Below are 23,497 nucleotides of genomic sequence, written 5' to 3'. Positions count from 1 at the left end.
TTGTATTTTTTTAGTAGAGATGGGGTTTCACCGTATTAGCCAGGATGGTCTCTATCTCCTGACCTCGTGATCCGCTCGCCTTGGCCTCCCAAAGTGCTGGGATTACAGGCGTGAGCCACTGTACCTAGCCTTTTTGCTTTTTAAATAGATCTTTTGCATGTATTCATTATGATTCCCATTGCTACTGTTTTTTAGACTTGACAACTAAATTTTATTTCTTTTCTTCCATAAAAGGTGTTTTACAGCTTTCACCACAGCTGCATCAGCTTACAGTTACTATCATTATGGTCGGAAGACTGTTCAGGTGATAAAAGACTGATGAAAGCCATCTATCACCGTTAGTAAGGAAGCAGTATACATCAATGGGAACAGGGCCCGTGGAAATCTACAGGAGTTTCCCTATTTTGGTGTTCAGCTTGAAAAAGGACTTGTCAGAACCAACCATGTCATCAAAATTTAAGTAATGTGCATTGAAAATAAGGTTGATCATGGGAATATGCAGAATTTCCAATGTATTTTTAAATACAAATAAAACTATAATTTAGAATTTTTAATCTTAGGTTTCTTGATTAATTTATAAGAGATCAATTATTGTCAGTCTTTTTTATATGTTTTCTACAAACATAGTCCAGAGCATGGGCAGAGTTGACACCTCTCTTAAGTGAAATTTGGATTGCTCACAAAGCACTAGGAAATGTCATGGGGTTCAAATATATATCCTACACAACTGGGCAATACATTTTTGTTTGATTTTTAGGTCTGTGTATACATTAACAGTTCATGTAGTTAATACCTGATCATTTGGGATAATGAAAGTGAAGTTAGTTGTAGATGAAGTAAAGTTAGAGATTTAAAATGCAGTAAGTTTTTAAGATAATAATCAAACAGAATAGAAGGTATGAAGTTCATTTTCGGTAGTCTTCCAACCTCTCAGGTGCCTAATAATTTATGTATGAGGATAACAGGTAACAAAGATAGTCGAGATACGAGAACGTGTCTATTAGTCTTTGCGTCTAAAAGGCAGTGAGTTACATTCCTGCCTTCCACTGTGTTTCTGACATAGCAATGTTTGATATTGGAACCTGGATTCATGTATTATGTAAATAATATCAAGCTGTATATTTTTCAAAGGTTTTTTAAACTTTGGAGACTCTTCTTTTGTTAAGAAGTTAAAGGAATAAAAGAGCTGGAAAAAAAATTGTACCTTCAACTCGGGTTGTTCCATATAACATACTTATTCTCTGCTGTTACGTAAGTTTTCCAGTTCACAAAGTCCATTCATGTACATCACTTACACTTAAATTGTAAAAATAATTAGTCTGATCATGTGACTTTAAAAGAGTCTTGCTACAAATACATCATATTTAGGAGAATGCGGGATATGGGGAATGGGAGAAGACGACAGTCCAGGGGTAACCGGTTGTTGCTGCTTAACAGTAGAGGCCTATTGTTGCCCATTGTCCCTGGTTTTAATCCAAGCCTATTACAGAATACTGCAGTGAGATTATCCATTCTCAGCCTATTGAGCTGCATTAAATTAGAATGGGAGGCTGTAAGTAAAACTCATGCCTCTTGGCCAGGCATTCTGCACCAGTGTGTCCCTCTGTGGCTTGCTGGTCCTGGCTTCTTTGTTCTCAGACCGGCGGCTGAACTGCACTTGGCTTGGAGCATACTGAAGCCTGCAGCCAGGGACAACACCATTGAATCAGATGGAGGGGGTTGAAAAGGCAGAGAAGGGGGCATGTGGCTGGCTATTCTTGCTCTCTGGAGAACAGCTTCATTGTTAGTAGTAAGGCTGAAGGTGGACTTCCCACTGCTGAACCACCCAAGAGGCACACTGAGTGAGTCTCTGCATTAGTAATGGGTGAGCCTCATAAGAATAATGTTTTAAAAAGGGAGGACTTGAAGTAGCTATGGGAAAATTTAGAACTTTGCACCTTGTTATGCTTATTTATGGTTTAATGTTGATGCCATTTGGAGTGACTTAGGGCTTGGACCCATAATCTTTTTATTATTAAGGTCTCAATCTGGCTCTCGTTAATAAACTTTTTCCACTTCAACCGTTAGAAAAATGATCCAAGTCTCCTCAGGCTTTTGGATACTGAATTGTTATAAAACACATCAATTCTGCCAGTTTATAAAACATTGGAATTGTATTTAGACATGTCTGAGTACATACTTGTTTATAGACTCAAAACATGATGAAAATTCATTTCAGTGTCTTCACAGAATAGGCTTAACCTTGACAGTAAGCTTAAAAATAAAGCATTAGTGTCATTTAGGTACATGTCTGAGGATTTTATACTAATTAGATTTTGGGCTTTTGCAATGCATTTTAGTTGGGGCCTCATTCCTGAGCCCAAGTGACCCTTTCACCTCAGCTTCCTGAGTAGCTGGGATTATAGGTGCACACCAACCGTGCTTTGCAGTTTCGTGTGTGTGTGTGTGTATTTTTTTTTTTTTCACAAGCACACACATCATAGCTTTGCAGTTTTTAACCAGGAGCTGGTGGAGATCTTTGAAACCATTTAATCCAATTCTCTTAGTTACATTTATGATGAAACTAGGGATCTACCTTAAAATTTGGGGAAGCTCTTTCAAAACTTCAAACACCTAGAAATATATAGTGCAATTCAGTTTTAGTTTCTGCAGCATGGTTTGGAAACAAAAGATACATGGGATTTAAACTTGATTTGTTTTCTTCTTACAGTAGAAGTAAATGCTCTTGTGGGTTGAATTGCATCTTCCAAGGAAGATATGTTCACATTCAAACCCCCAGTACTGTACATGTAACCTTATTTGGAAATAGGTCTTTTTAGATGCAATCAAGTTAGAATTAGGTCATACTGGATTACAGTGGGCCTTAACCCAATAACTAGTTTTTTTTGGTTAAAAAAAAAAAAGGAAATGTGAACAGAGAGACAGAGAATGCCGTGAGATGATGGAGGGATAGATTGGAATGATGTCTACAAGCTAAGGAATACTGAGGATTGCTGCCAGCCATCCAAAGCTGGGAGAGAAGATGGAACAACTCCCTTGGAGCCTGCAAGAAGAACCAACTCCACTGATGCTTTGATTTGGGATTTCTGACCGGAACTGGAGGAAAATAAATTTATGTTCTTTTAAGCCAGTTTTACTAACTTGTTATGGCAGCTGCAGGAAATTAATAAATGCTAATGTTGAAAATTAAAATCTAGAAATATGGCTCTAATTATAATTTCATAGAATCATTTTTTCCCCTGAGTTTCCCCTGAGTTTGTATAAAAGTGAAAAAGTAGAGGGCAGAGTAGATGCCTCCCACATGAAGACAGATTTTAAGGCATTGTTTGATGCACTTAGGGCAGAGAAACACTTGGGCTTCTAGCTAGAGTCTTGGGTTCTCTTTAGCTCATTTGTCCCCTCTAATTAAGAAAAAAGATTTCCAAAGTTTATTATGCTTCCTAAAAAATGAATTTATAATTCATTTGTCCACTTAGTCTTAGGTGAAATACAGTAAACACTAACTAAAAAGGACAGCTTTTCCCTGTGTTTGACAAATGTTCCCAGAAAACTGGTTTTAACTGTAAAGCTGGAAGTGTATTTTCTTGTCATGTCCTGAAATGGAACTAATAAACCCAGAAGGCCTTACGAAGCAACCATTAATTAGCTCTCCCCCTAACCCCGGTTCTCAGGAATTGGAACTGGAAATCCACTGGAATTGATTTCTTGAATAACAGAGCTCATTATGCCTTAGAGCTTGACCATGAAGGAGCTTCCGCTGGAAAGACCTGAGGATGTGATTTCTAACTATCAAAGAGGCTGGGTTATGCAATTTCCCTGTTTCATCCCTTCCTACTTCCATACACTATTCTACTGGATAGAAGGGCACTGACTGCTGAAAACCCCAAACGAAACAACATACAAGAAGGCCTGAGGCAGTGGGGAGCGATCTGGCATTGACCATCAGGTTTCTGGGAACAGAGAGTAAAGTAGAAGGAAGGGAGGGCAGTTGTTCCTTGGACTGAGGCACTCAGTGTGGCAAGTTCCGTGTGTGCCCAAGGCATTCTGGCTTCACGGGAATTAGAAACCCTAGGAGCGGATGGGGTCGTTTTTGACCTTCTGTACCTTTCTGCGCTCAGATCCAGTTCGGTTAGAGGCGTTTGCCCAGAAGCTGGGCTAACTGACGGTCTGGAGCTCCAGTGGGTAATCAAAGGCCGGGTTTTTGCAGGCCACTAGGTGCGTGTCGCAGCGCTGCAGGCGTAGCGTCTGGCCCCGCCTGCAGAGACACGCGGACAGCACTAAGGTGCTGACAAGCAGCAGGCCGCTGGCTGCGCACAGCCCGGAGAGCAGGAGCGCGAAGCTGGGCTTGGTGGTGAAGGCGGCGCACGGGCTCCTCCAGCCTGAGGACCGCGGCTGGCTCAGGCCTGCCCTGTTGGCCGCCAGCACGCACACGTGGTAGGTAGTGCCCGGCGACAGCCCGTACAGAGGGTGCTGCCGGGCCGTGGCGTAGATGACCCCCACCACTGACTGGTTCCCCGCCCAGCCCTCCACAGAGTAGCGGATCTGGTACCCGTGCACTACTGAGTTGGGGGCACACCAGTGGACCAGCGCCGACGTGTCCGTAGTCTCCGTCACCCCCTGCAGCCTGGGCGGGTCTGGGATGGTGTCTTCTCCGCTGAGGCCAGGGCAACGGCACCGCGACTGCCTCTGCAGCTCAGCGCACGGGGTCTGTAGGTGCTTGCAGGGATGGTAATCACAGGGGACATCCTGGTGAGGCATTCCAACCTCCTCCTTCCTCCCCTCCTCCTCCTCACTGTAGTCGTCCAGCAGCAAGACTGGAATCCCGCCCTCAGAAGGACTCGGGTTGGGGGCTTGGGGTGTGGCGTGTGTCCTCTGGCCGGGCTGAGGCGAGCTTATGCGGTTCCACGAGGTAGGGAAGGGTTCCAGGAGCTTGCTCTCCAGTGGGGTGGAGGCAGCTGAGATACTAGGCTCAAGGACAAGCCCGGGGGCATGTTCTCCTCTGTGCTGGGATGCGGTGGCGCTGGCAGCCCTGGGGAAAACGCTGGAGTGGCTGTGACCTGCTACAGAGTTGGTCGTGGAAGAGGCAGTCCCCTCCTGTGCATCGCTGTGCGGCCATGCAGCTCTCGTGCGGGAGCCCACGTTAGGGGCCTTGGAGACGCTCTGCTGGTCTCCCTCAGGCCGGGTAGCAGGGGCTGCGCTGGGCGCCACAGTGGGACCTTGTGCGTAGGTGGAGTGGTTGAAGCCGGGTGGGTGTGAAGGTCGGAGAGTAGTGCTTTGGTCGGACTGGCACACTCCGGGCAGCTGGGAGAGTGACAGGGAGGCTGAGAAGGGGCCGCTGGATCCCGCAGCTGGCGTGCACACAGTGTCTGCTGCCCTGGAGGGGAGGCCAACCAGTTAGAAGACGTCTGGCTTCAGGGACGCTTCTGGGCAGAGCTTTGAATCCTCACTGCCAACGTCACCCCCTGCCAAGCCCATCAACGCATCTCTGCCAGGCACCCCAGGGCACACACGCTGCACACATCACCTAATTGATTCTGGGGAAACTTTGGAGGAAGCTCCTATCCTCACTCCCATTGGGCAAAGAAGCAAACGGAAGTGTAGAAGGAGGAACTAATTGGCCAAGACACCATAGCTAGCAATGGCAGAGCCTATCCCCGGGCAAGCACTGTGAGAAGGAGTCCAGATTCTCTGACTGTCATTTGCCATTTTGTTCTCACCTGTCTGCTTCCTGGCAAGAGAGCACTAGTAATAAAAACCATAGTCCGCCGGGTGCGGTGGCTCACGCCTGTAATCCCAGCACTTTGGGAGGCCGAGGCAGGCGGATCACGAGGTCAGGAGACCGAGACTAGCCTGGCTAACACGGTGAAACCCCATCTCTACTAAAAATACAAAAAATTAGCCAAGCGTGGTGGCAGGCACCTGTAGTCCCAGCTACTCAGGAGGCTGAGGCAGGAGAATGGCGTGAACCCGGGAGGCAGAGCTTGCAGTGAGCCAAGATCACACCACTGCACTCCAGCCTGGGTGACAGAGCGAGACTCCGTCTAAAACAACAACAACAACAACAACAAAACATTCGGGCCTGGCGTGGTGGCTCAGGCTTGTAATCTCAGCACTTTGGGAGGCTGAGGTGGGCGGATTACAAGGTCAGGAGATCGAGACCATCCTGGCTAACAAGGTGAAACCCCATCTCTACTAAAAATACAAAAATTAGCCGGGCATGGTGGCGGATGTCTGTAGTCCCAGCTACTCTGGAGGCTGAGGCAGGAGAATCGCTTGAACCTGGGAGGCGGAGGTTGCAGTGAGCAGAGATTGTGCCACTGCACTCCAGCCTTGGCAACAGAGGGAGACTGTCTCAAAAAAAAAAAAAAAAAAAAAAAAGTACTCATACTAGCTACCATTTCTGATGCTTCCCACGTGCTAGGGGCTATTCTTCACACTCTACTGTGTCAACTAATTTAGTCTGCACTACTTATGCAGTAGACTCTATTACCCCATTTTACAGATGAGAAGGTAGAGGCCAAAGTAACTCAGAGAGATGAAATAACTCAGCTCAAATCAACAGTAGTAAGTAGGCCAGGTACAGTGGCTCATGCCTGGAGTCCCAACACTTTGGGAGGCCCAGGTAGGAGGATTACTTGAGGCTAGGAGTTGGAGACCAGCCTGGTCAACATAGTGAGACCTCGTCTCTACCAAAACAAACAAAACAAAACAAACAAACAAAAACTTAGCCAGGTATGGTGGTGCATGGCTGTGGTCCCAGCTACTTGGGAGGGTGAGGCAGGAGGATTGCTTGAGCCCAGGAGTCTGAGGCTGCAGTGAGCCGTGATCATGCCACTGCACTCCAGCTTGGGTTACAGAGCAAGACCTTGTCTCTAAAAAAAATGTAATAAAATAGTAGTAAGTAGGATGAAGCTGGACTTCTGGCTTCAGAGCCTGTACTCTCAGCTTCATCATTAATACCGTGATGAGACCCTCAACTGCAAAGGGCCTAGGTGCTTTTCTTTGGAGGGAATGTGGGGTTGGGGGGCAGACTGAGCCCCACTTCACAGCTCAGCTTAGGTGGGAGATGAGAAAAGAATATTGGCTGGGCATGGTGGTTCATGCCTGGAATCCCAACTCTTTGGGAGGCCCAGGTGGGAGGATCCCTTGTGTCCGGGAGTTTGAGACCAGCCTGGGTAACATGATGAGCCTCCATCTCTACAAAAAGATTTTAAAAAATTAGCCTGGTGTGGTGGCTTGCACCTGGGGTCCCAGCTACTCTAGAAGCTGAGGTAGGATGATCGCTGAGCCCAGGAGGTTGAGGCTGTAATGAGACATGATCGCACCACTGCACTCCAGCCTGGACAAAAGAGCAAGACCCTGTCTCCAAACAAACAGAAATAATTCTGCAGAATGGTGGTGATGGAGGGTTGCCTCCCAAGGTGTAGTGTTTACCTGGTGGAACTGGTTTGAAAGTGCTCAGGACTGGGGGTGTTCCCAGCCCCCCAGCTCCCACTGTCTCCTGGTGGCCAGCCTAAATGTGGCTCCCCACTGCAAAAACAGCTCTTCTAGCCAATAGCCTTCATAGGAATTTCCCAGAAGAGCTCTGTAAGCCCATGGGCCTAGGACTGGATAACCCGGGAGCAGAGGCTAGGTTCCATCTTGCAGATTCAGTAGAACCCAGTGGTTAAACCAGACCACACTTCCCAGCCTCCCTTGCAGGTAGGTGTGGCTCCTGGCCAATGAATGTGAGTGGAAGTGAGGAGTATCACCTCCCAGCCTGGCTCACTAAAAACCTCCCATGTCTGCTCCTCCATGTTCTTTGCCCCTTCTGGCTGGCTGGAATGGAGGTAGCTTCCATCACCTGGATCCCTGAGTGTGACTACATGGGGAAGGCTGCCCAGCCCAACATGGCCAAAGTGCCAAGCACAGTCACGTGAGCAAGATTTAAGCTGGAGAACTTCAGCTCCTGAAGGCTGAGCCTCACCCCTCAGCCATCTGCTTTGTAAATGTGTTACCTGCTTAGGACAGTTCTCTTTGCATCCATGAGGAGCCAAGACAAGTCACAGCTACAAGTGAGGGGGTTGCCAAAAAGGTTGATCGATAGGACCTGGGAGGAATCCAGGGTCCAAGGAGGGAAGGAACTCAAGTTGCAGCTGAAATACACACAAAAAAATGAATTAAATCAGGTTTTTACAATTGGATCAAAGATATTCCCAGAGAGGCATGGTGTCAGAACCATGCCCACGGTATCAGAAGCATTCTGATAGGGGTTGGAGAATACTGCTTTGGGCAAAACTCTTAATGACCTCGAACTTCATTTTTTGTCCTCTGTTGTAAAACGGAGATACCAGCCTAACAGGAAATATTATACTTCATATCAACTGGGGACAATATTCCCATGACCGATGGTTGTATCAAAAAGAGTGTGTGTTGGCTGGGCACGGTGGCTCACACCTGTAATCCCAGCACTTTGGGAGGCCGAGGCAGGTGGATTATTTGAGGTTAGGAGTTCGAGACCAGCCTGGCCAACATGGTGAAACTCTGTCTGTACTACAAATACAAAAATTAGTCAGGCAGTAGTGGTGGACCTATAATCCCAGCTACTCGGGAGGCTGAGGCAGGAGAATCACTTGAGCCTGGGAGGCAGAGGTTGCGGTGAGCCAAGATCACACCACTACCCTCCAGGATAGGCAGGAGAGTGAGACCCTGTCTCAAAAAACAAAACAAAACAAACAAACAAAAAAAAAAAACAGAAACAAAAAAGAGTACATGATGATAAAAGTGTTTGTAAATGCAAATCTCTAAATACAAGCAGATATTGTTATTATGGACCAGTGTTATTGCACTATGGCTGGTGACACTCAATGCCAGTCCTTTGGAAGATGCCTCATTTAAGTGCATCAGTGAACTCTTGATAAGTAGAGAATAACCCCCAAACTTAGTAACTTAAAACAATAAATATTTATTCTTTAGCATGATTCTGTGGGTTAGCTCAGTGGTTCATGTGGTCTGGATTAGCTCAGCTGGGGCCAGATGATCTGGGATGGCCTCATGGATAAGGCTCAACCAGGTGTGCTGGGACTGCTCTCTATGTGTCTGTCATCACCCAGGAGGCTAACCTGGGCTTATCCACACGGTAGTGGAGGGATCCCCAACAGCAGGAGAGGGCGGGTCTCAGTGCTCAATTGCTTTCCTAGCTTCTTACATCACATTTGCTAATGACCCACTGGCCCAAGCAAATCACAAGGCCAAGCCCAGGCTGGAGTGCAATGGTGCAATCTCAGCTCACTGCAACCTCCACTTCCCAGGTTCAAGCAATTATCCTGCCTCAGCCTCCCAAGTAACTGGGACTACAGGCACGTGCCACTACGCCCGGCTAATTTTGTATTTCTTTTAGTAGAGATGGGGTTTCACCATGTTGGCCAGGCTGGTCTCGAACTCCTGACCTCAGGTGATCCACCCACCTCGGCCTCCCAACGTGCTGGGGTTACAGGCATGAGCCATCATGCCTGGCCTCACCACCACTATTTTATCATACAATCATCACTATCCTCACCATTATAATTAGCACCATCACCCATCATCATCACCATCACCATCACTACCAATGTCATCCCCATCACTGACATCAATCAGCATCAACACCATCACCATCACCATCACCATCACTGTCATCACCATCAGCATCTCCATTATCACCACCACCATCATCTTCACTAATTTTAGAGGACAAATACCATAAGCCAGGCACTGAGCTAAGTGGTCTACATAAACCATATGCTTTTTTTCTCATGAAAAAACCCAAAGCGAGGTTTTATTGTCATAGCTCTATTTTACAGATAAAGAAACTACTTGATATTTGTATCCTGGCACTTTACACAGTTCTTGGGTTTTTATCGAGCTCAAAGGAGTCTGAGCCAGAGATACAAAGCATTTCCCCTCACAACATTGTGTGCTCAATAGCTATTTATTGAATAAAGGAAAGAATGAGTGAATGGTTCTGCCTTTGCTTTGAAAACTTGTTCATCCTTTTAGAAGAATAATTCCATCTTTAGTGACTGCATTGAGTAAAACAGGACTCACAGGGCCTGCCCCTAGACTTCCAAGGGATTTTCTAACAATATCAATACTTTCATCCCCAGACCCACTCAAATTCTGGAAGGGACTGAACTTGCATGGCATGTGGGGAAGAAAGCAGATCCAGACAGAGAGTAGACCTGAGGTCCTCCTCACCTCTTCCCACTGTACATTTCTAAGTGTGGGCTTAAAATAAACTTTAAAGGCATAGGAGTTTGGCATTCTAATACTACTCTGAACCGGACTGAGTTGCAAGGTTAGATGGGCGGGTGGACTATCTGGGACCTTACCCAAGATATCACCCAAAGGGTGGGGGAAAACAAAGCCCCAGAAAGGATTCGGAAGAGCAGTGGAAGAAAAATTATGGTCTGGTTTGTTCTATAAAATTCAACATAGCGTAATGGGCAAAAATCAGTCATGTGATTAAGATGTGCCTCAGAAGCACTTACTTCTGGAACAGAAGGACCTGTAGATGTGGAGTGTCTTGAAAGATGTGCGTGGCGACAGAAGCAAGTGCTGGGGAGTCCTGACAGTCCAGCTGCTGCAGGTTGGGAGTCATCTTGAAAATGTCCCCCTCCAGGGTCGTCAGCCGAGGCATCTTCCTCAGGTAGAGGGATGTGAGCTTCGGCAGGTCTCTGATCCACCCTGACTCAACTGAAACACAGAAGGGAAACTGCCCACCACTCCAGAACGCACAAACCCAGGAGGCCAGCACGGCATGAAGGAAAGAATGAGAGTGGCAAGGTGAATGGTGAAGGTCATTGCTGAGCATGGGCACAGTTAGCAGCCCATGGGAATTCTGGGAATCTCAGAATTGTGGCCATTTGAGCTGGAAGGGTGCTCGGGGATAACCAGTCCTTCCTTTCTTCCAATCTGAGTCGGCCAAGGCCAGAGAGGGGATTGATTGGCCTAAGGCCACATAGCTGGAAAGGGGCAGAGACAAGGCTTGAACCCAGGACACTGTCTCCAAGTCTGTTGCTGCCTCACCTTCTCATTAAAGTCCACACAAAAAATAACCAGACTTTGCTCTGATGTCTGTCAGGAGTGGGGAACTTCTGTGGAATGTAATTAAGGAGGCGAGGCGGCCCCAGAAACCTAATTTTGCGGCTCTCCCGATACATGGAGAACGTGCCCCTTCCCTTCGGTATTCCCCATTCTAGCTGTTTTTTCTCTTTGTCTTTGATGAAACAGGTGGTTGTAGATAAGTGAAGTGTTTTTTAAAAAATACTAAAACCAACCTTGTGAATCAAAGAACACCAGGAACAGGAGACCGGTTATCCTCGCCACTCTCCTGTGGCTTGTTTGAGTGATTCAACATTCACAGAAACTATTTTGCCCAAGGTAGAGAAATCAGTGAATTCATCCTGGAAGCCTCAGTCACTTCAGCTAACTGCATGTTTGCGGCTCAGTTTTTCCATTCATCAGCCCCAAAGCATGCACTCACTTCCCCATTCCACAAACACTTATCCAGTCATGCTGGGAAGCAGTAGAACAGAGTGGTTAAAGTTTTGGGCTCTGGACCCAGAATGCCTGAGTTCAGATTTGCTTAATGTGTGACCAAGTTTCACCTTTCTGTGCTTTGGTTCCTTCATATGTAAAACGGAGATGGTAACAGTTCCCATCTCTTAGGATTCAAGAAAGTGACTCCTGTGTGGCGCTTCAAACTGGGCCCGCTTGCTCGAAAAATGTAGCTGGTGTTTTTTTGAACCCTGCTGCGAGCTGGGCACCTGGGTCACCCCTCGAGGAAGAATGCAGCCCTGCCCTCAGGAGCGCACGCGCAGCCTGGCTTTGCGCTCAGGTCTGCTGAAAACGCGGAGCGCCCGGACTCACCCCGCTGGAGGAACGTGCCGCTGAGATCCAGGACTTCGAGCGTGGCCAGGGGCGCGCCATCCTCTCCAGCGAACGCCGCCTCGGCGATGCCCCCCTGTGCGCCGCGACCCAGCGCGGTGCAGGAGAGGTTGAGGAGCTGCAGCGCAGGGAAGCAGGCGAAGGCCCGGGGCTGTAGCGCCTGCAGCGGATTCCCGGCGAGCGCCAGGACGCGGAGGCTGCTCAGTGCGGGACCGGCACATGGCGTCAGAGCGGCCAGCTGGTTGTAGTTGAGGTCCAGGGTGTGCAGCCCCGCCGGCCCGCCCGGGCCCCAGCGCAGCTCGGCGATGCGGTTGTGGCTCAGGGTCAGCACCCGCAGCTGCTCCAGGTGGCCGAGTTCGGATGCGCTCAGTGCGCGCAGCAGGTTGTGGCTGGCGTTGAGGCTGCGCAGTGTGCGCGGTAGGCAGCCGGGCAGGCGCTCCAGGTTGCGGTTCGCCAGGGTCAAGGCCGTCGCACCCGCGGCGGGCAGCCCCTCGCAGGGCGAGTCGGTGGCGTTGCTGCCACTGCTCCCCCAGGGGCCCTGCTGAGTGACCCGGAAGAGCGGGACCTTCTGGAGAAGATCTGCCCAGCTGGGATGCAGCACCGTCAGCAGCAGCAGCAGCAGGGTTTGCCGCATGGCGTCTGGAGAGAGAACAGCAGGACGCCCATCAAATCCACAGGAACCTCCGAACAAAGGGGCAGATGCGCGTCCCAACCCCACCTCCAGGGCTCTGAGGAGACGCACAGGCCCTGGATGTTCCCTGAAGGGCAGGGAGACGTTCCCAGAGTCGCCTGGTGTGCAGTGACCTCGCCCCTGTCTGCTTTTGCCCTATCCTCTCCCCCAAGAGCACCGTGGTACCCCCTGTTCTTCCTCCCCTCAGGGATGCCTTTCCCTCTTCTTGTGAGAGGGACGCCTTCCTCATCTGTCCAGTCTGGGCCTGAATCTCTCGATAACTCCCTCCGTTTTTGTACCCCCATCCTGTGAGCTTCTACAGGAAAGGGATGTCCCCTTTATTGCTGCAAACTCTCCCCAAGTAAACAGTCACTGCTCCATACACGTGAATGCCCTCAGTTAGGAAGAACCTCTGCTGGGATAGAAACAGGTACTCTAGGAAGATTTTGTCAGTTCCACGACTCTCAGTGGAAAACCCCGCTTTTCCCCGTTAGACCTGCCCAGCCACAGGGGAATCCCAGTTTGCCTAAAATAAGTCCTGGAGTCCGTTTCCTGGGGGCATGCCCGGGGTTGCCTTCAGCAGCAGAACAAAGCCCTGTGAACCCTGGAGTCAAAACATTTCCTGGTCCCATGTGGGTTCCAACAAAACCAGAGCCCCCAGTATTAGCCCTGCCCAGGACGGAGGGCTGAGAGCTGCTAGTTGTGGAATTTCTGGAGTACTTAGGGTTGCACAGGTCAGCTAGATCAAGCGGAGGAAGATCCAGCGGCCATGGGCTAACTTGGGAGTGACAAAGATACTGTTAACCAGGCCCTGGCCTTGAGGTCACTGGTCGATATCCCTCATGACTGCAGATGTGTATTCCTTTCCCAGCTCTCTGTGCTGACCAGTAGATCTCCCAGCCACCACGCAGGGGCCCGGGGAAGGGTCTCCCTATTGCTAGCTGGGGATGAAGGCGGTGAGAAAGATCCTGGAACCTGAAGCCAGGAGCGTGTGCATCCAGCAGTGTGTCATGCTTACCTGGAAGTGGTCCCTTTGGAGTGTGGCTCCTCTGGATGCACCTCTGAAGTCCTCAGTTTTGTTTTATAGATTCCAAGGACCACTGATTTGGACAGCAACTCAGCTCTGAACTCCAGAGGGAGACCTGTCTCCCAGCCTCCTCTCTCCCACAACACCCATCCACTGAGAGGGCCTGAGACACTCCAGTCTTCCCCATCGCCCCTCCTTTCCCATCAAGACACTGTTGTTTTTAGCCAACACCCTCATTGCTCAGCTCCCTCCTCTCCCGCTAGAGCCCGCGCCTGCCCCTTTCCAGGCCTGGCACCTCCCCCTAGCCCTCCCCATCTTCACCTCTCCAACCACCTTTCCCAAGCTGGAGAAATGAAAGGAGTCAGCGATGAGGGCTAGTGGAGTGCAGTGAGGCAGAGCAGCTCTGTCACCTCTCAGGAATTTGATCCTTCCTGCTGGTGGCTCCCATTTCCTGGGATGGCTGGAGGCTAAATGGTGAGCCAGCGAGGGGAGCAAGCCACTTCTCCCAGAGGGAAGGCATCCGAGTCTAGAGGAAGCTTGCAGGCATTTCCAGGAAAAGGTGACAGGAGAGAGGATCCTCAGAAGGGTCTGGGGCAGGAGCAGGCTCAAACCAGACCCAAGAGGCCCCGCGGACAGTCTGTTTGGTGGCTCTGGGACCTCGCTCAGTGACAGTGTGGACGTTTGTCTCTCACAAGGAGTGAGAATAAACAGAGGGCAGAAACGCAGAAAGAACATTCCCGCTCCATGCCTGGGAGGTTGGGTCCTGATTACCAGCTCCAGGTCTCCCGAAGATGTGATGCTTGAGTGAGGTGATGCTTGAGTGAGCTTTGTTTAGAGCGCTTTTGTTTAAAGCAGACAGCACTTCTCTCCCCCAAAGGCCCAAGGCAGAGCCTGGTCATTTCCTCTGAGGGCCTTTGATCTGCATCCTCCCCCAATCCCCCCTAGCCGGGTCTGAGAGTTCATCAGGGTTTATGAGCCGCAGCTTTGTGTGATAGACACTGAGACCAGAACTTTACGTATTTTTCCTCCTGTCAGTCCTTATCTGGACAGCCCTGAGGAACTCCAGGATACCTCAGAAACTTGCCTATTAGGGTTGATGGGTTAATTGGAAGTTCCTGAGGATCTCCACTGAGGCCTTCTCCACCCACAGCCTGAAGAAGATCCTTCGGTCTCAGTGCCAGCTAGGACCCTGCTGCTCAGAAGCATTGCTCCTCCGCAGGGCAGGCAGAGGCCGCCCTGTGCTCCCCAGCCTGAGGCTCATGCAGTCACCTCCCAGGGAGTCTGGCCCAGGCCCCAGAGGTAGAAATACATGCCATGGAGACACAGGACGCCAGGTGGGAAGAAGTCAGGAGGAAGTGGGTTCAACTTAGAGGTGGAGTCAGCATGCAGACCAGTGGGCAGCCTGCTTCCTCTTTGCCTTTGCATGTGAGCTCCATGCCCAAGAATTAAAACATTAAGCTAGGCATGGCGGCTTACGCCTGTAATCCCAGCATGTTGGGAGACTGAGGCAGGAGGGCAGGAGTTCAAGACAGGTCAGGGCGACATAGCAAGACCTTGTTTCTATCAAACAAACAAACAAACAAACAAACAAAAAGAATTAGAACATCACGTTTCCCTCAGAGTTAAACCAGCCAGGTCCACCCATGTAAGGTGATTGACCACGCTGAGGCCAGCAGGGGTTTGGGGAGTCCAGGCAGGGCTTTCCCAGATGAGAGGGAGCCTAATCCATGGAAACACGCCTGGATTGAACAGAGACCCGGAGGAGGAAGGAAGCTGGTTCACCACGGGGGCCTATGAAACAGGACCTTGGGGAGCCATGTTGGGGTGCTACTCCTCTGTGTACCAGTAGGCGAGGGTTCTGGAGTGGCCCTGGCTGAGGAATCTCCCTGAAGGCATCATCCTGTTGTTGCCTGGAGTGGCCCATCCTGTGTGGCCCAGGCCCTCTGAGCCAACTTCTTGCCACTGCTGCTTGCTGGCCAGTTTGCCAGTGGTGGCAAGGGCCTGGCCTGGCCAGGCTGATCTGAGGTTGGCCCTCTGGACTGCCCTGTTGCCCTGGTTGTACCCAACCCTAGCACACCCATCCTTGGCAGGCTGCCCCGTTCAGCTTCTGAGCTGGGGAGGCTGATGGCAGAGCCTGCATGCCAGGGTTTGCTTATCGGTCTTTCTAGGACGGAGGGTTGACCTTGCCTCAGTGGGTAGTACCCTCTGTGTGCATCATCATCCCCTTTTTAAAAATTGAGCACTTACTGTAGTCAGAGCCTAATGCCATATGCATGGTCTCATCTAATCCTCCCCAAGTACTTACTATTATACTTATATTACAGGTGAAGAAACTGAGGCTCGCAAAGGTTTTTGTTCTCTAGATTCTGGAGAACATATGGAGTGAGCTATGTGATTTAACCACTGTCTTTTTTTTTTTTTTTTTTTTTTTTTTTGAGACAGTCTCCCTCTGTCACCCAGGCTGGAGTGCAGTGGCACAGTCGTGGCTCACTGCAACCTCCACCTCCCAGGTTCAACTGATTCTCATGCCTCAGCCTCCAAGTAGCTGGGATTGCAGGCATGTGTCATCATGCCTGCCTAATTTTTTGGGGGTATTTTTAGTAGAGACAGGAGTTCGCCATGTTGACCAGGCTGGCTTGAACTCCTGGCCTCAAGTGATCCACCCACCTTGGCCTCCCAAAGTGCTGGGATTACAGGCATGAACCACCATGTCCAGCCAACCCACTGTCTTATATTGCTGTCCATAGACCTCAGCATCTGATACTATAATATGCCCTTAAGCACAAGAGAATCTTTTCCAAATACTTAGACCCAAATTGTGTGAGAAGCCAAGACACTGGGAAGTTTCCTTCCATAGTTGAGCAGCTCATTCTCAAAATACACAGAGCTGACTTCTTGGGTCACTGTGGGCCCAAGACTGAGGAGGATGACTGGGTAGGGCCCACCAGGCACCTCTCAGGGAAGCTCAGCCCTCTTTTCCAGCCTTTTCTCCTCTTCTAGCACTTCTTGGAGGTCAGGACAAGAGGACTAAAGTGTCTGTCCTCTCCGGAGAAGAATGCTAAGGTCTTGCATCACAATCCTGTGAACCAACAGATATGCATCCTTCAATTGCCGCACCAAGTGCCGTGCCATGCTTGCCCTCCCTGGCTTTACTGTAGCTGTTCCTCTGCCTGGATGCCCCCCTAGATTGCCTTAGTCTCCATTTCAGCTAATTTATTTGATTACTAGTGTGGGTCCCCTTGAAAGGAGACCCTAAGATACAGACCCGGGTGCCATGCAGGTAATTTATTTGGGAGCCCATCTCAAGGAGTACGGAGATGGAATAAGGACGTGAGACAGGGAAGGAAAGGTGCTGATGATGTGTTGATGAGCAGAGACTGCTGTGGACTGCTGGGGCTCCATCTTGCTGGGGGCCTCTGCGAGACTGTACGGAGCATACCTCAGGATTGTTCCATCAAGTGGCAAGGAAGAGGGGATATCTTTCCGCCAGCTTCTGCTTTTTGTTGGTTTGAGGGATCTTCCAGTGGCTTTAACTTCCTGGCACACAGATCAAGCAACTCCACGGAGGGCTAAGGGAATAGGCAGGGCACTGACAGCACCTGCTAGAGCACCCTTCAAGATTTCACCCAAGCGGATGCCCCCAACCAAATTAAGTGCCTGCCTTGGTGTTTTTTCCTAGGGAACACTGGCTACCTGCCATCAAGCAGAGTGACGTGGCTCTTCTGTCATTTAGGACTCAACTTCCTGATAACTGGGTCACATGATTTATTTCCTAGCCCCGGTGCCTGGGGTGGCGTCTGGCACACAGGAGAAATGTTCTGACCAGTGAATGGGAAAAGGCGCGACAGTGTACATGGAGGATCATGGTGTTCTCCACAGCGCCCAGGAGTGGATGGGGCAGGACTCAAAACAGTAAAAATCAAATTCAAGTTCCTGAAATTCGCAGCTCAAGTCCTCCAGCATCCCAGCATTGAGAAGGGCTAAGGTGAGAGTTGAGACGGAGGAGTGAGCAGAAGTGGAGGAAGAAAATTGAGTCCCAGAAAACCTTCCAATTCAGATTCCCTACACTGTTAGGATCTTTGAGAGAAAAAAAATCTCTTGGAAGAAGATTACAAGGTTAGACTGACAGTAAACCTACAGCAGCCGGGGCTGGGGGTGGGGGGAGGGCGGGATAGAGCCAGTAATTATATACTTGGCCACACTTTTATGGTTTTAGATAAAAATCAGAGTCATGGATCTTTGGCCTTAGAAGGAACTTTAGAACTTGTCTGGTCCCTTCCCTCCTTGTCCATTTCAGGAGAAAATGAGCCCCAGAGGGGGAAATTGGCTTGTCTGAGGTCACACAGTGTTGAGTTTCTAATCACCCGGTGAAAAGGAAGGGTGATCTAATTCTCACTGTTCCACTCTGGCTCTGGGCTTATTTGCACAGCTGACCAGGTCTCACCTGCCCTGATATTAGCAATGTGAGTCTTTCCCTGAAGGTATGGCTAAGTAAACACACCTGGTAAGCATCAAGCCACTGAGTAGTTTCAAGGGCTCTGACTCCAGCTGTTCCCATCTTACCCCCAGTACTCCAGGAATAAATACTCCCAATACAGACTGCCCCAGAGACCCAGAATTGGTATCTTCTAAGTGGGTCCTGTCCAGCTCTCTTTACAACTCTTGCAGCCTGCAATGGGGTGATGAGGGCTGACTCAGGTGACAGGTGACTGCTCGGCCAGCTGCCCCTGCCCTGCCCTGCCCTCCAGTCAGCTACGCTGAGAGGTTTTCCCCAAAATAAGGGAGTCAGAATGTACAAGCCTAAAGATTACATTCTTCTCTGACACCAGAGATAAGCCAGAAGAATGGGAGGGTGATTGTGGGAGGAGACGGTACCAGGTTGTCAAGTCTCCGGGAAGAGCCAACTCTCCCGAAATGGAATGTAGAGAAGAAGCTTCCAAGGGGTAGAAACCAAGACATCCGAGTGGGCTCACTGACGTGGCTGACCTGCCTGTGAGGAAATGATCTGGAGGAAATAAAGTAGTAATGGGTTGAGACTCATGTTTCTTTTCTTTTTGAAGCGTCACTCACCAAGTCAGGTTTCAACATGAGGATGGATAGAATGCTTAGAATTTTAGAAAATACTCTTTCAGATCCTTTTAAAATCCATAGTGGAAAAGATTCAAACAGAAATGTGAGGTCAGACTCTAACCTGCCACTTTATTTTGCATGTCACTGTAGGAAGTGGGATGGGACAGTGGATAGGAACATTTACAAATTATATTCTGGAATTTACCACAGCCAGAGGCAGCATACTAAGGGAAAAGGACCTTAACTGGGACACAAGATGCTGGATTCTCATTCCAACACCACTACCATCTTTCTGGGTACAGTGTCTATGTTCTTAAGCTTCTGTCTATCTCATATTTTTCATTTGTAAAGTAAATGAATTGGCTTAGCAGTTCAGCACATGTATCTTGAGACCATGCTAATAAGTCACCCAGGTGCTCACTATATAACACGGGGGCTCAGAGATGAACAAGGCTTGGACCCTGCCCTCAAGCAGTTCCCAGCCTAGAAGGGGTGGAAGAGAGAAAGAAATCGTGCAGTGTGAGCACACTATCACATCACAAAAAGTTGAATTGTGAGCTCTGTTCGTCCTGGAAGTGTGTCCAGCTTGTTCACTGCTGTATCTGAGTATCTGGCAGCACCTGCACGTAACAGATGCTTAAGAGAGATTTACTGGGCTGGGCATGGTGACTCACACCTGCAATCCTAGCACTTTGGGAGGCCAAGGCAGGCAGATCACCTGAGGCCAGGAGTTGGAGACCAGCCTGGCCAACATGGTGAAACCTCATCTCTACTAAAATACAAACAATTAGCTGGGTGTGGTGGCATGTGCCTGTAATCCCAGCTACTCAGGAGGCTGAGGAAGGAGAATTGCTTGAACCCAGGAGGCAGAGGTTGCAGTGAGCTGAGATTGCACTGTTGCACTCCAGCCTGGGCAACAGGAGCGAAACTCCATCTCATACAGGAATAAAGAGAGAGAGAGAGAGAGATATTTACTGAATGAATGACTGTGACTGTGCCCTGTCCTTCTCCTGTTTCTGATCAGTTACATTCCCTTATTTGGAATTTTCCTCAGAAAAGCAGTCAGGGTTTATCTGTGCATTTATTTAGATTTCTAATATGTTAAGGAAAATTCTTTCAAAAATAAAAGTGCTTGACAAACAAAGCAATGATTTGGAATCTTGTGGAGCTCGAGTGTTATTTATTCCCCATTGCTATAGAAACGTGCAGATGCAGCATGGATGTTCAGTAACATTTGTTGAATGAAAAAATACATGCTGTTCAATAAGTATAGGAGCATGTGCTCAACATCGTTATTTATCATGGAAATGCAAATTTAAACCACAATGAGATACTATTGTACACCCACCAGAATGGCCAAAATTCAAAAGATTGACAATATCAAGTGTTGCCAAGGGTGTGGAGCAAATGTAACTTTTTTTTGAGGTGGGGGCTCACTATGCTGTCCAGGCTAAGCTCAAACTCCTAGGCTCAAATGATGCCTGGCTAGAACTCATACACTGCTGGTGGGAATGTCAAATGGTATAGCTACTTTGGAAAACTGCTTGGCAGATTCCACGAATGCTAAGCATATGTCTAACCGATTACTCAGCAATTACACTCCTGGGTTTACACTCAAGAGAAATGAGTGTGTATAGCTACCAAAAGAATATTTATAGCAACTTTGTAAATGCTCCAAAATGGAAATAACCCAAAAGGCTATCAATAGAAAAACTGATACGTAAATCATGGTATAGCCATACAACGGGTTACTATACAGCCACAAAAAAGAATGAACTCTGCCATACTTAACAACACAGATGACTCTCATAGCCAAACACAAAAGAGTACATACTATTCGGGTTTATTTTTATGACATTCAAGAACAGGCAAAACAAATCAATGGGCAGAATAATGGTTACGTCTTAACAGCATCCCAGGCAGAGGGCTCAGTATGTGAAAGAAATGGAGGCTTGACAAGGCATGGTGTGTTGAGCAAACAGGTAGCTCAATATGGTGGGAGGGCGGAAGGATGGTAGGGGCCATGGAGGAGGAGTGTAGGGAGGAGAGATTGGAAAGGTTATTTGGGATCATTTTGTGAAAGGCTCTGTGGTAGTCATTAAGGCTATTAAGCATATAGTTCAGGTTTTCCCTGTTTTGGCTACTGGTAGGATTGTATTGCCTGGCCCTTTGTGGTTGGGTGGGGCCACGTTTCCATGTTTTGTTCTAGCCAATGATTTGCAACAGGAAGCGATGTGTGTCACTTCCAGACAATGCCATCCAGTTGTTAGTATGAGGCCCTCCAGAGCTCTTTCTGCCTCACTGGCATGCCAGTCGCCACTATTTGATGGTGGCTGCTCCATCAGCCTGGATCCCAAGGAATACCCGAGCTCCCCCAGGGCTGATCACAATGCATATATAGTATGAGAAATAAACCTTAGTGGTTTTAGGTTGCTGAAAATGCCCATGGGGAGGTGGTGATGTTGCCCTGAGAGTAATAACAGTAACAGCGAAGACAAGTACACAGATTTGAAATACGGTTTGAAAGTAGAACCAATAGGATCCATTGGTGAATTGGAAGTGAGGTATGTTAGGCTGAATAAATAATCCCCAAAGATATCCATGTGTTAGCCCCTGGAACATGTAAATGTTATATAGCAAAAGGCACTTTGCATATATGATTAAAGACCCTGAATGAGGTGATTATCCTGGATTATCCCTGTGGGCCCTGAATGTAATCACTACTGTCCTCTTCTTTTTTTTTTTTTTTTGAGACAGTATTTTGCTCTTGTTGCCCAGGCTGGAGTGCAACAGCGCAATCTCGGCTCACCATAACCTCCACCTTCCAGGTTCAAGCGATTCTCCTGCCTTAGCCTCCGGAGTGGCTGGGATTACAGGCATGCACCACCACGCCCAGCTAATTTTGTATTTTTAATAGAGACAGGGTTTCTCCATGTTGGTCAGGCTGGTCTCGAGACCTCAGGTGATCCGCCCGTATCAGCCTCCCAAAGTGCTGGGATTATAGGTGTGAGCCACCCCGTCTGTCCTGTAATCACTACTATTCTTATAAGAGGGAGGAATAGGGAGATCTTACTACAGAGAAGGCAATGTGAAGACAGAAGGAAGGCCGGGCATGGTGGCTCATGCCTGCAATCCCAATACTTTGGGAGGCTAAGGTGGGAGGATCGCTTGAGCCCAGGAGTTTAAGACCAGCCTGGGTAACAGAGAGAGACCCTGTCTGTATAAAAAATTCAAAAATTAGCCAGGCATGGTGGTAAATGCCTGTGGTTCCAGCTACTTGGGAGGCTGAGGTGGGAGGTTGAGGCTGCAGCAAACTGTGATTGCACTGCACTCCCAGCCTGGGTGATGGTGCGAGACCCTTTCTCAGAAAAGTAAAACAACAACAACAACAAAAATCAAAGGAAGACGCTACATGGATGACTTTGAAGATAGAGAAAGGGACCACGGAATGCAAGGAATGCCGTTCTCAAACTGGAAAAAGCAAGGAAGTGGATGGGGTCCTCTGGAGGATGTGTGGCCCTGGTGACACGTTGACTTTGGCCCAGTGAAACTGATTTCAGGATTCTCCCCTCCAGAACTTTGAGACGATGAATGTGTATGTTGTTGTTGTTACTTTTATTGTGGTAAAATATATATGACATAATATTTATCATTTAAACCATCTGCCAGGTGTGCACTCCAGTGGCATTAAATATATTCACCATGATATTAGGTAACCATCACCACTATCTATACCTGAAACATTTTCATCAGCCCCAACAAAAACTCTGTACCCATGAAAAAATAACTCCTTCTTTCCCCCAACCCATGGTAACCTCTGTTCTACTTTCTGTCTCTATATTTGCCTATTCTAAGTACCTCCTGTAAGTAGTATCATACAATATTTGTCCTTTGGTCTCTGGCTTGACTAAGCATAATTTTCAGGGTTGATCCATGTTGCAGCACATATCAAGATGTTATTCCTTTTTACGGCTGAACAGTATTGTGTTGGTTCATTCTCACACTGCTATAAAGAAATACCTGAGACTGGGTAATTTACAAAGAAAAGAGGTTTAGTTGGCTTATGGTTCCACTAAAGTTCCTTCAGTCAGGCTGTACAGGAAGCATGACTGAAGAGGCCTCAGGGAGCTTTTACTCAAAGCGGAAGGCAAAGGCGGAGCAAGCATCTTCACAAAGCTGGAGAAGGAGGACGCGAGAGAGTGTGGAGGTGCCGCACACGTCCAAACAACCAGATCTCGTGAGAACTCGATCGTGAGAACAGCACCAAAGGGGGAAATCCGCCCCCATGATCCAATCACCTCCCACCAGGTCCCACCTCCAATATCGAGGATTACAACTTAACATGGGATTCGGATGGGGACACAAATCCAAACCATATCAAATATTGTGGGTTGGTTTCAGCCACCAAATTTGTGATAATTTGTTAAAGCAGCTGCAAGAAACTAATACATGAGGGATGAGAGGAAAGAAGGCATGAAGGAGGATCCTCGGGCTTTTGGCTGAGAACTGGCTGGATTGAGATGCCATTTCCTGGGATAGAGGAATCCGAGAGAGCAACCTATGAGGGGTAGGGAAGCCACAGGCTCGTTTTGGCCATGTGAAGTTTTGAGATGTCTGTCAGGTCTCCAAAGGAAATGTTGAAGAGACAATCGGCCTTCCAGTTCTGGAATTCAGGGGAGAGCTGGGACTACATTTGGGAGGCATCAGCGTGAGGTGGTGCTTAGAGCCAATAGACGGGTTGAGGTCATCTAGGGAACGTGAATAGAGACAGAAGAGAAGGAGATTAAGCTATCATTCTATCCTTTAAAGGTGGGCAGAGGGGG

At 48.6% G+C, this 23,497-nt stretch overlaps 2 protein-coding genes across 12 annotated transcripts in view; one reads left to right on the top strand and one right to left on the bottom strand.

The window, feature by feature from the left end:
• CRLS1 (cardiolipin synthase 1) overlaps positions 1-3,192 on the top strand; it is a 36,340-nt gene extending 33,148 nt beyond the window's left edge. For all 10 annotated transcript variants that reach the window (XR_012419166.1, XM_074004818.1, XM_074004815.1 and 7 more), the window contains one exon: positions 235-3,192. Coding sequence is in view for 9 of the 10 variants with exons in the window: in XM_074004818.1 (XP_073860919.1) it covers positions 235-319 (85 nt within the window). In the remaining variant the exon portion in view is untranslated. The remainder of the gene's footprint in view (positions 1-234) is intronic.
• Positions 1,217-13,759, bottom strand: LRRN4 (leucine rich repeat neuronal 4). 2 transcript variants are annotated; one of them, XM_065522789.2, is made up of 5 exons: positions 13,596-13,759; positions 11,890-12,546; positions 10,509-10,713; positions 7,998-8,135; positions 1,217-5,374 (listed from the first exon to the last, which is right to left on the bottom strand). In XM_065522789.2, the coding sequence occupies exons 2-5, from the start codon at positions 12,539-12,541 to the stop codon at positions 4,156-4,158; spliced, it is 2,214 nt and encodes a 737-aa protein (XP_065378861.1). In that variant the 5' UTR covers positions 12,542-12,546; positions 13,596-13,759; the 3' UTR covers positions 1,217-4,155. The 2 variants fall into 2 exon arrangements, with proteins under 2 accessions (XP_065378861.1, XP_065378862.1); XM_065522790.2 differs by lacking the exon at positions 7,998-8,135.
• Between the last annotated feature and the right edge of the window lie 9,738 nt (positions 13,760-23,497).

Source organism: Macaca fascicularis, chromosome 10, assembly GCF_037993035.2.
Source record: "Macaca fascicularis isolate 582-1 chromosome 10, T2T-MFA8v1.1".
Taxonomy (NCBI): domain Eukaryota; kingdom Metazoa; phylum Chordata; class Mammalia; order Primates; family Cercopithecidae; genus Macaca; species Macaca fascicularis.
This window is presented reverse-complemented; position numbering and strand designations above follow the sequence as displayed.